Raw genomic sequence first — 14,956 nt, 5'->3', positions numbered from 1 at the left:
ACAATTTACCCTCAATTGGTATCTTGTCAAATCAGGCTTCCAATTTGTATCTTGTTATCGGTCAAGTGACTAGTTCGATCCAAAAGAACAACTTGCACCTGCTTATATACCTATATTTCTGGTCAAACGACAAGTTCGATACAAGGAACAGTTTGTACCCAGCTTATGCTTTGTTATCAGTCAAACGACAAGTTCGATCCAAAGAACAGTTTGCACTCACTTACATGATGTGGTGACGATCCAATGGCAAGTTCGATCCAAAGAACAGTTTGTATCTACCCTTTTGTCTATATCTCCAGCCAAACAGCCAGTTCGATCCAAAGGACAGTTTGTGCCTGCCTATCTGTTTGTATCTTCAATCAAGTGTCAAGTTCGATCCAAAGAACAGCTTGTATCTACCTATATGTCTATGTTTCCGATCAAGTGCCAAGTTCGATCCCAAGAACAACTTGTACCTATCTCTTGTTCTGTATTCCTTGGTTAAGTGGCTAGTTCGATCCAAAGAACAACTTGTACCTTATTTTCTATCCCCTGGCTTGTCTACCCTGTCAATGTCCACCTAAATCCCCAGTGACATGACATGTTCCATAGACTCCAGTCGTTTGTCTTGCATTCATAATGTTGCATGGCATTCATATTTTTGAAAATCTGAAAACGTATTTTTATGTCCAAAAGCAGTGCAAATGTTAATATTTAAGTATCTTCGTCCCGTCAACTCTAAAGACTTCGTCTCTTGACTCTCCGGACAAAGAAACTTAAATAGGGGCAGCTGTTATACCCTAATTTTGGACCTAAAAATACTTGTTCAATTCTTCTTTTCTTGCATTTTAAGTCATTTGAACTGTCTCTGATCAATTGCTTCTTTCTCTGCATTTTATTTCAATATTACTTGCAAAATTCACATAGAAGGGTATTTTAGTCATTTCCTATGTCAAAATTTCTTTCAGTCTTTTAAAAATTTGTTTGAGTCTTTTCATTTGGTTTGAATAAGCCTCTGTTTCATTCTATGTCAAAATCCATTTCAAAAATTGCATTTGAAGCCATTTTGAGTCAGTTTTGCCCCTAGGGGCATTTTGGTCTTTTCATGTGTCAAAATTCTGTTTAAACTCTTAAAATTGTCTCTGAGTCTTTTAATGTTGTTTATATAAGTTCTTGCTTTAAATTCCTGTTAAGAAACCATTTTACAATTCGCATCTGAGTCATCTTTAGTCGTTTTAGCCCCAGGGGCATTTTGGTCATTTCACACAAAATTTCGGCAGAGAGAGGTTACTTTAAAGTACCTCATTTAAGTCATTGGTTCATTTTAGTCCGTTTTGTCAATTTTAATCGTTTCACTTTACGTTTAGTCAATTTTACCAATTTTTAGTTCAATTTTATTTTTATTTTCATTTTTTGCACTTTAGTCCTCTAATTCCTAAAATTTGCATGTCAGTCCTTTAAGGTCTTTAATTCTGTTTTTAGTTCTTTTATTAGTATTGCAGATTGGTCCTTTTAGTTTTCATTTTTGCAGGAAAGTCCCCAAGACAATTTCAAGCCAAGGCCGAATTTATTCAAGTCCAAGTCCACGTGTCATGCTGCTATTGGTCCAGAAGCTACACATGGCTCCCTATAAAAAGGAGCATTTACTGCAATGTGTCAGAATCAGCAATCATAAGGTGCCAACTCAACAAACACCGTTCCATTTCTCTCTCCAGAATTAACAGATCAAAACCCAGAAAATCCAAGAACAGTTTGAAGATTCAACGAATCTTCAAACCCTAACCGATTCAATTCCACTCCCAAATCACAAATTCATCACAAAATCCTTCAGTTTTTACCAAATCCAACATCGTAAAGCCATTACAATCATCAGAATCATCTCAATTTCACAAGAATACAAGAAACTAACAAAATCACGTGCAAACCCTAAAAGTTTCCAGAATCACTAATTGAACAAAATCGAAGTGGACTTCGTGCTAAGTTCTCAGAGATTCTTCGAAGAATCATCATCATCGAACTATGCTGACTGCAATTCAAGTGCAAATCCAGTAGATTCACACGATCACAGTCAGAGAGAGTGAGAAGAAGAAGAACCAGAAGTTTTCTCAAGGATTTTCGTTCGAATCTCCATTAAAATCCAGGTATATTCAAAGAACCTTCTCGCCTTGCACATTAAATCATCATCGAAGGCTTCGAATTGAAAATAAACGGTGAATCGAAGTGAAAACTTCGAAGAGATTCAAAAAAAATTCGAAACGAAACCCTAAGTTGAAAAATCATGAAGATTCACCGTTTACTTTTCAAATACGAGTTCAATTTCATAATCAGTGAAGAAAATAGAAAGATTAGGGTTTCGTGTCCTGAGATTTAAGAAGTTTTGGAAACATTGAACCGAACGATTCAATCCTAGATCTACTCCGATCTAAGCTCTTTTTCAAGAAAATGTTTTCGAAATCATAAAGAGGAGAGAAAGAGCTTTAAGAAGATGTGCTTTGTTTTTAGATCGGAGAAGGTTGAAGCTCCGACGCGGCGGCGCCACCATGGGCCACCACGTCGGAAGAGGAAGGTCTCGTCGGAGAAGAGAGAGTCATTTGCAGACTCTCTCTCTCTCTAGTTTTTGTCTTAGAGAGAGAAGTGGAGAGGGGAAATGAACCAGAACCGGTTCAAGGCCTTATATAGGCCAACGAACCGGTTCAATCCATGGTTCAACCCATGGTTTAGCCCATGCCCGCTCCAAACCCAACCCAGCCTGCTTGTTTTTGAGCCCAATAACTGTCCTAAGCCTTTCCTGCACGTTTTGCTATGCGCCCCCCCATTCCTGCATATTCTTGCTATTTTCTTGCTATTTACACCCCTGCCTGTCCAAAATTGTTCATAAAAAATTCTAAAAATTTTCTATGTGTTCTTGATTGTTTCCTTGATATTTTTTGTGGTGTTGTCATGTGCTAAATCTTGGTTTAAAAATATGTAGTATTTTCTTGTAAAATGTTTACCATTTTTTTAAAAAATTGTGAAGTTTATATGTTTTTGAGTCCAAAAATCTTTTAAAAAATTCTACAAAAATTCATATACATTTCTTGATAATTTTGTAGTGTTTTGTGATGATTTTTGCATATTAAAATTGATAAAGATAATGTGGTGGTTTTCTTACTACTTTGTGATGTTTTGTGCTAAAAATTGATGAAAATTTGCTTGATTCCAATTCCATTTTCTTGATGAATCTTTGTGACCTATACCACTTGATTTTATGAAGTCTTAGCTACTGTTTGTGTTTGATATTGCTGCATGGGTATGAATCTTGATTAGTTACTTAGCTTACAAGTTACTTGTGTAAATAAATAAACGCTTAAGTTTGCTTTAAAAAATGTCAAGTTAACCATGTTGCCTTAATTCCCATTCTAAAGCCTGATTCTAAACCCATTTAAAATGTGGTGGAATGTGAGAATTATAGGTCATATGGCTCTTGCATTTTATGAGCAAATTTTAGTCATGTTTTGCACTCATGTTGCCTTTATTTTTGGGTTGTTTTCTATGCTTTGTGTTATAGTGTTTTCCTTGCTTTATTTCTTTTGATATTACCATGTGTTACTAACCATTTCATCTCATGTCTCATATATTTCATAAGCATTCCCATTTCATTCCATATCCATCTTATTTCTTGCACTTTAAGTTTCACCAAACATTAGAATGTAAAGACTTAGGATATTTTGTATTTTACTTTCATGTCATTTAAATTCTTGCAAGACCATAGAATGTATCTAGGCCAATGATGTAATATGGATAATGGACTCTAATGATGTACACCGACACAAACACCGACACATGCACACACCTCACTTTAGATATATAGCTAGAATATGCATGTTTAGATGTATGGTTAGGATTGTATGTTTAGATGAATGATTAGGCTTTATACTTAGAAAAACCAACTTTCCAAAAAAATATGAACAACTTCACTCAAACCATTTTCTAAATAAACCTTGGGATCAAAATCCCATTGTAATTTTCCCTTTTATTTTCTTAATCAAATTTTAATGAACTTTAATCATACTTGGACCATATTTTGCAAATAACTAATTCCACCTCACCTTTTCTAAATCTCATGCCCTTGAGGCCTCTTTCTCTCATTCTTCAAAATTCCCATTTTCAAACTTAAAATCAACCAACAAAAACAAAAACATTTTTGGAAGAGAACTACGGTGGATTTGATCCCTTAAACGGGTACGTAGGCAAGGAACAAAATTCCTTCAATTCAAATAAAATAAAAATCCAAAAACATTCTTCTCCCTCCAATTCTTCACCTAGAATACCTTTAGGCTTAATATCATTTTCAAAATAGCATTTAAAAATAAAGCGCGCGCGTAGAAATTAAAGACGGTTCCTATAGGATACTATAGTCGTTATGGGTGCCTAACACCTTCCCGTAGCGAAAACAACTCCCGGACCTCAATTCTCAAGGGTTTTGTTTACTTTTTCCCTTCCCAAGAAAAAATAAGATATCACCGGTTTAAAAGGTTCAAACGTAATCAATGTTTGACACCCGAAAACCAAGATAAAACAAATGTTAGTAGTTATCTTTTTAGATTAATATTTATTATTTTGTATAGGTTTCAACCTAAAACTTCCAACTTCTTTCTCTTAGCTCTAAGCAGTTGAACTTCATGTGAGCTACATCATTTTATGTACTACTCATTTCTATAGTTAGGAACCCATTTTTGATAATGAATGTTTTTTTTTTAACTTATCCTATTTAATTAATTGAGGGGTAACTTTGGCGCAACTGGTAAAGTTTACGGTCACGGGTTCAAGTCCTGGAAACAGGCTCTTGTGTAAAAACAGGGTAAGGCTGCATACAATACACCAAATGGTGGGACCCCTTCCCGGACCCTGCATATGCGGGAGCTTTAGTGTACCGGGTTGCCCTTTTTATCCTATTTAATTAATTGTTCAAACAAAAGAAACGATGATTTCTCTCCTATTTTGTTTTTTTGCTCATGGACGGCAAAGGAAACTTCATCTTTTTTACCAAATTTATTTATATATTGCTCAAATTCCAAATTGTCAAAAACGCGTTCTCATTAGTCTAACCTTTCATTGGCGAAACAGTTTTGGTAAACAAATAATAATAGATAAAAACAAATTTAGTGGTTAACCCACGTAATTAATGTATATTTTTTTTAGAGGATGATTAATACGTATATTAGTTTTTTTTTAAGGAATTTGAGTTTAATTCAACACTTTCATATATATTATTTCATTTGTCTAAGCTTTCTTCATTTCACCGTTCACATTGCTTCGGTCACATGACTATATTTTTCGAATGCTTTATATATAATTGTTACCAACCAAACACTTTCATCACATCATCCATATTCCATACTCAATACAGATTAACCTTTCCACTCTTCTTTTGTTCAAAAAAACCTTACCTCTCTTCTCATGGCTGCATCACCATCCTCCTCGTCCATCACGAATGATGGATACGAATACGATGTGTTCCTCAGCTTTAGAGGCCCTGATACACGTCGTGATTTTACAGGAAATATTTGGAATGCTTTGCATAATAGGGGAATCCGCACTTTTAGGGACGACTTGGATATTTACAAAGGGAACAATCTCGAGGAATCACTTTTCGAAGCTATTGAAAAATCGAAGGCGGCCATCGTTGTTCTCTCTCCGGATTATGCAACTTCATCCTTTTGTTTAGACGAACTTTGTCATATCCTTAAATGCATAAAGGGAAGGGGTCAATATGTTTGGCCAATCTTTTATGAAGTTGACCCTTCAAATGTGAGATGGTTAGAAGACACTTATGGAAAAGCAATGGCGGAACATAAGGCGAGCAATTGGTATAGCGAAGATAAGTTGCAGGAATGGAAGAATGCTTTGAATCAATTGGCTAATTTGTCTGGTAACGTTTACAAATGGAACACAGGGTATGTATGTTCTTATTTACTTTCTTTTGTCTAATTTCTGCAATTTGAGATATAATAAATACATAAATGTTACTTACCGTTCACAAGAGAATTACATGGTTTACAAGTATGACACCCGAATCATAGATTGAATTTGTAATTATTAAAATCGATCTTTTAATAGGAACTAAACAAACACTACAATAAATAGAAAATCAAACAACGTCGTGCAAGTTGACCAACAACACAATATTGCTCTCAAACGACAAAATCATGAAAATAAAATTTAGATCTATATAAAAATAACTTAGTTAGATTAAAATATGGAGAGAGAAAAAGAGATGAAGATGGGTGATTTCAAATAAAAAATAGGGTAAATACTTCTTTTCGTCCATGTAATATTAGCGAATTCCAGTTTTAGTCCCTATAAAAAAAAAGATTTAGATTCTGTCCATGTAATTTCAGATTCTTCCACTTTTGGTCCACCATTTCATCACGTCATCAGAATCTGCATACATGTCACGTGTTCTGGACCGACCAAAAGGATCCTTGGCCCATTACTTAGGCCCAATACAATCCAAAGCCTAAACTCCACGTTTGGCAAACGAGACCGGTTCAAACAAACCCCCAACATCTCTTTGCACATTCTGCACGTTCCCGCAATAAACTCTCTGGCGGTTACACTTCCCACGATTTTATAACCGCAAGAGCCAGGTGTGCCACCACAACGGCTCTGCAGCCCTCCACCTCTATAAATAGGGGACTCAATGCAGTCCGCAAGGTAGAATCTCACTCTCCCTGAAAACCCTCACTCTCTGATCTCTACTGACTTGAGCGTCGGAGTGCCTGCAGGAACACCCCCCCCATCCGCTCCAAGAAGCATTCTGACGCATTCCACCACCGTCACAACCACCGCATTCAAAGCACCGACAGTCACCTTCTGATCAGGTACGATCAGTGGCGCCGTCTGTGGGAAATATATAAGCTCTCCCCGTTTTTATACTCCTAAAAACCAAAGCTTTCCAAAAAAACATACCATGGCTGCCAACGGTGCCAATCCCCAGATACGAAGTGAGATACGTATCCCTCAACGGGATGGCGTGACATCTTCACCTTCACCTGTGGATACACCCAGGGAGGAACCAGCTCAGATAGTTCCTCTCCAGCAAATACCTCTGCAGGGTTTCCTGCGACCTACAGAGACACCTGAAGATGCAACACCAACCGGCGTACTCATCGGCAACCTGATTCGCACGGTTCAACGACAGACGTCGTTTATCGAGGAACAGAACCAACACCTGATGGATTTGGAGCAAACACGCCCATCAGTTCGAGCCAAACGGACTCCTTCCCCTATACGTAGCAGAAGAGGAGGGAGCCCTCGCCGATCACGCTCTTGGTCCCCGAGACACTCGGTGAGCATCGGATCTCGAAATTACACCAGGAGATCAACCAGAAGGAGATCCCCTCGACGGTCTCCACCTAGACGATCTCCTCCCAGGCGGACTCCACCTAGGAGATCTCCTCCACGCCGGACCCCTCTGGAAGATCTCCACCCAGACGCAGCGGGCGCTCTTGGTCATCCTCCAGTTCAGAAGACTCTCAAGATACCCAAACCAATTGCAACGCTTACGGTCCGTTCACACGGCGTATCTGGGAAGCTCCTATTCCCCGTGGGCTGGAGAAGCCTCCACAAATGGACTCGTACGACGGGACAACCGATCCAGATGAGCACATCGAGAACATAGAGGCAGTTCTCACTTACCGGTCTGTGCAAGGCGCCGTCAAATGCAAGCTTTTCGTCACTACCCTGAGGTGAGGAGCTGTTACGTGGTTTAAGAACCTACGAAGAAACTCCATCAACTCATGGAGCAACCTCTGTCACGAGTTCACAACCCATTTCACCGCGTCAAGGACGCAACCAAAAACGGTGGCTTCTCTCGAAGCCATCGTCCAATGAAGAAACGAACTCCTCAGAGACTATATCAAGAGGTTCAACAAAGAAGCCGTTCAAGTAAGAGGTGCCGATGAAACAATGAAGCGGTACCTCATCGCCAAAGGTCTGCGCGAAGACACTGACGTGAAGAATGTTGTCCGCTTAGATCGCCCAAGGACTCTCAATGAGTTCCTAGCGATCGCCAAGATCTACATCGACTACGAGGAGGAGCTGTACGCGGACAGCCTTAACAAATCCAGGAAGGAGGAACCTGCTCCTGAAGCCTCCAAAAAGCCCTTCCATGAGAAAAAGAAGTAAGGCAAAACTGCTCGGGAAAGCAAGAGGCCCAACAGTCACTTCACCGAGTACACTCCCTTGGCCATGTCAGGAGAGAAAATTGTCGCCGAGATCGCAGTAGCCGATCTGAACGAAGCTGGCATCAAGCCACCAAAGGCTCCGTCACAGGAGAGGAAGGGGGTCGACAAGACGAAGTACTTCCGATTCCACAAATGCCACGACCACACCACCGATGAATGCATCCATCTGAAGGATGCCATTGAGCTACTCATTCAGAGAGGCGGGCTCAAACAGTTCATTAAGAACCCGGAGGCGGAAAGAAAGACCGTCGAACTCATCGGTGACGGTTCTGAATCGGGCAAAACCATCGCCATGTCCGTGGAACATCTTGGAGATTTCCCTGACAACGTGGAAATCACCCCCTACTCATGCACATGGGAACAGTTCCCCACTGCCAACGTTATCACGGAGGAACGCTGAACATCTCCATGGGGAGCATGAAGAGGAAATTCGAGGAACTTATGAGCGTCAACTTGCTGGCCCCCTCCAATCATAGAGGAAGGCCATCTTTGGCGTTCTACGATTCAGAACTTCCTGGTGGAGCTTCAAATTCCGCCATCCCTTTGCTCGTGTGAGCATCGATGGCCAACGCGGATGTCCGACGAGTCCTAATTGACACAGGGGCCTCGTGCGACATCATGTACACCAGCCTGTTCAAAACTCTTCAACTAACGGAGAAAAACCTTTCTCCCTACATTGGAAATGAACTCTACGGCTTCAACGGCTCATCTACACAGCCATGGGGATACGTGGAGCTGTTGGTCACCTTCGGCGAAAAGGAGGCCAAGAAAACAATCAAGATCCCATTCTTGGTGATCGACTGCCCTTCTCTCTATAACTGCATTATAGGGAGAACCGGGCTCGCCCAACTTAGGGCTGCATGTTCAACCGCAAGTTGAAGTACCACGCAAAGGATGACATCATCACCTCTCTCAACGGAGACATCGAAGCTGCAAGAAGATGTTTCCTCCAAGCCAACAAATCCCAGAACTCGGTTTCCCAGTCCAGCAAACCTGCTGAGGACAAACGGAAAGCTGCTGCAAGCACTCTGGACATTAACTTGGTCAAACTTGATCCCAGGTTCACCAAGGAAGACCTCAAGGAACAAAAACAAGAAAAGAAGGATCCGCTCAACGCGAAACTTCTTAGACCTGTTCCTGATGGTGAATTCGAGTTGGTCCCTTTCGAAGACGACCCCTCCAAGAACTTCAAAATCGGCAAGGATCTTCCCGAACTTGTCAGAGCACAGCTGATCGCTTGCCTCAGGGAAAACGCTGACCTATTCGCATAGAGCGCGACCGACATGCCCGAAATCGACCCTAGCGTCGCCTGTCACAGTTGACTGTAGATCCCGGAGTTAGTGTTGTTGAAACACCCCTACTAGAAAATTACCTAGGATATCTAGCATGAGTGTTAAACTCGGCATCAGGTACATTAAAATTACAATAAATATAAACTTTTTGAATAATTCATAGAATTTCTCACCTGTTAACTCAGAAATAGTACCACTGACGTGTACTTTATATGGTTCAGAAACTTCTGCACCTTCATCAAGTATCATCCCGTTGTATAATAACTTGTATATCTCTAGTTTGATGATTTTCTGAATTTGAAGTAGTGAGGATAATGATGATAATTAATGGTGATGATGGCTCTCACAACTTCATTTTTTTCTTCTTTCCCGTACTCCTCTTTTCTTCCTATTTCTTTACTTTCTTCTTCTTCTTAATTGTGATATCCTCCTAATTGATCTTCTCTTTTTCCTCACTCCACCATGTTCCATTTCTCTTCATCCTCTTCCTTTCTCTTTCTCTTTCGTTTTCTCTCCCTCCCTCTCTAACTCTCTCTCTTTTTTTTTTCAATGGAAAGATGTAGAAGAATCAAGAAGAAATGGTGGATTTTCAACTTAAAAAAATCTCAAATGGCAAGATTACCAAAATGCCCTTCAAGTGAAAAGTCACAATTACCCTCCGTTAATTCTTAACAATTTAATTTCTCAAGTCCGTAGGGATGATATGCGAGATGTTTATCAAATATCTTTGCATTTCTTAATAAATCATTTACCCTTCAGAAATTATTTCTGTCTGACACATTCAACTGATCCATTAGTCTATTTAAAATTTCGTGGGATATTACAGTTGTAGCCCAGCGACGTAGAAAACAGTCTCCTGGAGAAAAAGCTGTAAAAGACCTCCTAGAGGCAAATTTTATTTCTGAGGCCAAATACACTACCTGGCTCTCCAATGTTGTACTTGTCAAGAAATCTAATAGAAAATGGCGTATGTGTGTTGACTATACCGATCTTAATAGGGCCTGTCCTAAAGACGCATATCCTCTTCCTAACATCGATAAACTCGGAGATAATTCCTCCGACTATAAACTTTTATCCTTCATGGACGCCTATTCTGGGTATAACCAAATACCCATGGCCGAAGAAGATAAAATGAAAACAACCTTCATGACCGAATCAGGGAACTATTACTACAACGTAATGCCCTTTGGTCTACGAAATGCGGGGGCAACTTATCAAAGAATGATGAACAGAGTCTATGCCAAGACACTCCTAGGCGACATCATTGAAGTCTACATGGATGACATGATCGTAAAATCTCAACTAGAGGTGGATCATGTCGCTAACCTCAGAAGAGTTTTCGAACAAACTCGGAAGTACAACATGCGACTCAACCCAGAAAAATGCACCTTCGGAGTCCAAGCGGGTAAATTCCTTGGTTTCTACCTAACGAAAAGAGGAATAGAGGCGAACCTGGATAAATGCCGCGCATTTACCGAGCTCCCAATGCCCCACTCTAAGAAGTGCATCCAAACACTCAACGGAATACTAACTGCCCTCTCCAGATTCGTGGCAAAATCCGCTCAACACGCTCTTCCTTTCTTCAAACTCTTGAGAAAAGAAACGAAGTTCGATTGGACAGAGGAATGCGAGAACGCTCTGAAGCACCTCAAAGATACCCTCTCGACACCGCCTGTACTCTCGCGACCCGACCGAGGTGAAACACTGTACTTGTACCTATCCGTCTCTTCTCACGCGATAAGCGCCGTGCTCATTCGAGAAACGACGGAGGGACAAAAACCGGTCTACTTCACCAGTAAAGCACTGTTAGGGCCAGAGACAAGGTACCAGAGAATCGAAAAGGTAGGTCTCGCACTCCTCACCGCAGTCCAAAGACTGAGACAGTACTTTCTAGCTCACACGGTGGTAGTCCGGACGGATCAACCCATCAGGCAGATATTGGGTCACCCAGATGTAGCCGGTCGGATGATGAAATGGTCGCTCTAACTATCCGAGTTCGACATACATTACGAATCCAGAAAGGCACTGAAGGCACATGTGTTCGCCGACTTCCTCGCAGAGATGACTTTCCCAACTAAGGATAACTCAGAAGAGTGGACCGTCTTCGTGGACGGGTCATCCAACTCCAAGGGAAGCGGGGCTGGAATAATTATGGAAGATAACAAAGGTATCGTTGTTGAAATCTCCCTCACTTTATCTTTCCACGTAACAAATAACACTGCAGAGTACGAGGCCTTCCTGGCTGGTCTACGAACCGCCCAAGACATGGGGGCCAGAAAGGTGAAAATCTTCACCGACTCGTAACTCGTGGCTTCCTAAGTCACAGGAAAATTTCAAGTAAAAGAAGACCATCTCCAGAAGTATGTCCAGTTAGTACTAGAGAAGATGAAAGAATTCAAAACTGTCGAGGTAACTCACGTTCCCCGCGAACAGAATACTCGGGAAGACATTCTTTCAAAACTCGCAAGTACGCGAACCTCGAACGGAAACAAGATCGTAATACAAGAGGTTCCCGACAAACCGAGCATCCAAGAAAAAGAAGCTCAATCACAGGACATCAACTCAATCATTGGGATGGAAGATTGGAGGGCCCCTATATCTCGATACATAGAAAGTGGGGGAACTCCCCTCTGACCCACATGAGAAAACAAGGCTGAAGCGAAGGGCTTTCTCATTCACTTTAGTGGAAGGGACCTTATACAAAGGGGGTTTCATAACGCCACTTATCAAGTGTTTAGGACCTAACGAGACCCAAGAAGTCCTCCTCGACATCCATGAAGGCATCTGCGGACAACACCTTGGTGCGAAAGCTCTCGCGAAAAAGGTCCTACGAGCCGGATATTACTGGCCTACCATGTTAAAAGACGCCCAAGATTACGTGAACCTCTGCGACAAATGTCAGCGACACGGGGACATGCACCTAGCACCCCCCGCCGAACTAACATCCTTAGTTTCCCCTTGGCCTTTTGCATGGTGGGGCATCGACCATCTGGGACCATTCCCTAAAGCCGCCGGACAACTGAAATACCTGGTAATCGCCATCGACTACTCAACAAAGTGGATCGAAGCCGAACCACTGGCTAAGATCACAACTAAAAACGTACTTCGTTTCTTCAAAAGAAACATCCTAGCAAGATTTGGAGTACTAGCTCTAGTTATATCCAACAATGGTACACAGTTCACGGACCAAAGGTTCCAGGACTACCTAAGGAACATCGGCATAAAACAAAGCTTCACCTCCGTAGAACACCCTCAAGCCAACGGCCTGGCCGAAGCCACAAACAGGGTCATTCTGCGAGGGATACGAAGAAGGCTAGACATGGCTAAAACTCCGTGGGCTGAAGAGTTACACGCGGTCCTCTGGGCCTATAGAACTACTCCCCACTCTACCACTGGCGAGTCACCTTTTAGGCTCACTTACGGAACAGAAGCGGTCATACCAATTGAGTTGACAGAACTCACTTGGCGAACTGATGCCAGCACCGACTTCCCGACCAACACAACAAATCTGCGTGAAGAGCTCGAATTCGTCGACGAAGTCAGAATAAACGCCACCTTGCGGGAGGCTGCGCTAAAACAAAAAATCGCCGCTCACCACAGCAAGAAAGTCAGAAAAAGGGAATTAGAAGTGGGCGACCTCGTTCTCCGGCGAAACCAAAAGGATACCGAAGAAGAGAAATTAGCCGCCAACTGGGACGGGCCCTTCAGGATCCGAATGAAGACCAGATCGGGAGCTTACAGACTCGAAGACCTCCATCAAAACGCAATTCCAAGGACTTGGAATGCAGAAAAACTCAAAAAGTATTACATTTAGACGGCAGACAATGCCAATTTACTCTAATGTACATACTCAGTTCTATGCAACGAACTTCTCGCTCCCCAACGAGCAAATAAACAGAAGAGGAAAGTCGTGCCACCCCGAATCCAAAAAGAAAAAGGATGAGAGAAATTTACACAACAAATTCTCTTACTCCTCAGTATGTACGCTTACCGCTGCGACATCACTGCTCGACATGTTAGGTAGAACCCCAGCTCGCGATGGGTGATTCACGCCTCAGTGCGTTGAAATTAGAATGGTTTCTTCGTTCATCCGCTGTTACACGTCCGAAACACAACTTTGGACACACATTCAGATAAACTATCTCTTGGATGTGCAATACTTCAAACTAATACTCCGCGTAAACAGTTGGAAACCTCCTGCCCAAACTCTTCCTTGCAAAACAACGCAAAGGCAAAATTTTCCAAACAAAGTTACCTGGGAAGAAAAGGGCAAACCTTTGATTTCATCAAGTCAAAGTAACAAGAAGTCAGGCAGGCATGCAAACTCTCAAGTTATTAAATCACTTCGTCGAAATAATGACTACGGCGGGTAGTCCATCCCACCACAATAAAATACTATTCGGCTTAAAAAAAAACCTTGCACTTCAAAGCAAGTAACAGTACAAGTCAAACAGCTAAGAGCATACAAATTATTACAGTCTGTGAAACACACAAGATAGATAGTTCGCTCTCAACAAATACTTCAAACAGTATTAAAAAGCCTCACACAACGAGCAATCAAATTCAAAACATTCTACTTGGAAGTAAATCATGCATTTCAAAACAATTATCAACGAAACAAGCAAATACATACGAGCCACAAAGGGTCGTATAATGTCAATGGCGCAAAGGCCGATCAAGCAAAAGAATTACAGGGCAACACACGCCCGGGCTTTTCAAACATGCCCATCATCATCCTGGTCAACGATCTTACCATTCCTAACATACTTCAAGAAATGGAGTCCATCCACACAGAACTGCACACCAGGGTTCACCACCTTAACCTGCTTTATATCATTGTCGAAGCCATGACGCGCAGCACCAACGAGGTTCCTCTCCAATTCTTCAAGCTTGTACACCAACGCGGGACGACCTAGCACAACTGTGTCTTCGGTCTCGTCCTCTCCAGGCTGGGTGGCATCACGGAGGGCATCCTCAAGGGCTTTCTTCTCAGCAGCAAACCTGGCATGAACCTCGTTCAGTTTACGGTGGTAGCGGGACGCTGATTTAGCTTGTTCCTCCAACAAAGCGATCCTCTTTTCCTTGACTACAGTACCCGCCCTCAAGGCGGCCACCTTTGCTTCAAGATTAGCCATCCTCTTGGATGTTTCCTCCCGCTCACGAACAAGGGCATCAGCACACACAGTCTCCTCCATGGACGAGTTGTTAAGGAATACTGCAGCCTCTAGAGCCCTCATGGCCCCAACGACCCCCTCGGTCACTTCACGGGATCGACCAGCTGGCCCCAAGTCACGAATTGCCTTCAGCTCTGAGTCGCCAAGATAAAGCGACACCTGAGGACCGAAGCGACCAGACTGGGACCACACTTTGGGAAGCTGAAACAGGCCTTCATCGGCAGGAGGGACACCTCTAGAGGGAACTACATCCTGGGTTTGGAATTGCTTGCCTTTGTCGAGA

The 14,956-nt window shown here is 42.1% G+C and overlaps 1 protein-coding gene across 1 annotated transcript; it reads left to right on the top strand.

Annotated features, from left to right (window-relative positions):
* The first annotated feature begins 5,315 nt into the window (after positions 1-5,315).
* On the top strand, positions 5,316-5,980 carry LOC146917757 (toll/interleukin-1 receptor-like protein). Its single transcript, XM_085716592.1, has one exon. The coding sequence runs from the start codon at positions 5,419-5,421 to the stop codon at positions 5,947-5,949; it is 531 nt and encodes a 176-aa protein (XP_085572718.1). The 5' UTR covers positions 5,316-5,418; the 3' UTR covers positions 5,950-5,980.
* Positions 5,981-14,956: the final 8,976 nt, after the last annotated feature.

The sequence above is a fragment of the Medicago sativa genome, chromosome 6 (genome assembly GCF_051527215.1).
Source record: "Medicago sativa cultivar Bolivia chromosome 6, Bolivia_mono, whole genome shotgun sequence".
In the NCBI taxonomy this organism is placed as follows: domain Eukaryota; kingdom Viridiplantae; phylum Streptophyta; class Magnoliopsida; order Fabales; family Fabaceae; genus Medicago; species Medicago sativa.
The sequence above is the reverse complement of the archived record's forward strand: the minus strand, read 5'-3'. Positions and strand labels throughout refer to the sequence as shown.

Coding starts and splice junctions, on each gene's coding strand:
- LOC146917757 (XM_085716592.1), top strand. CDS start 5,419: ATGGCTGCATCACCATCCTCCTCGTCCATCACGAATGATGGATACGAA.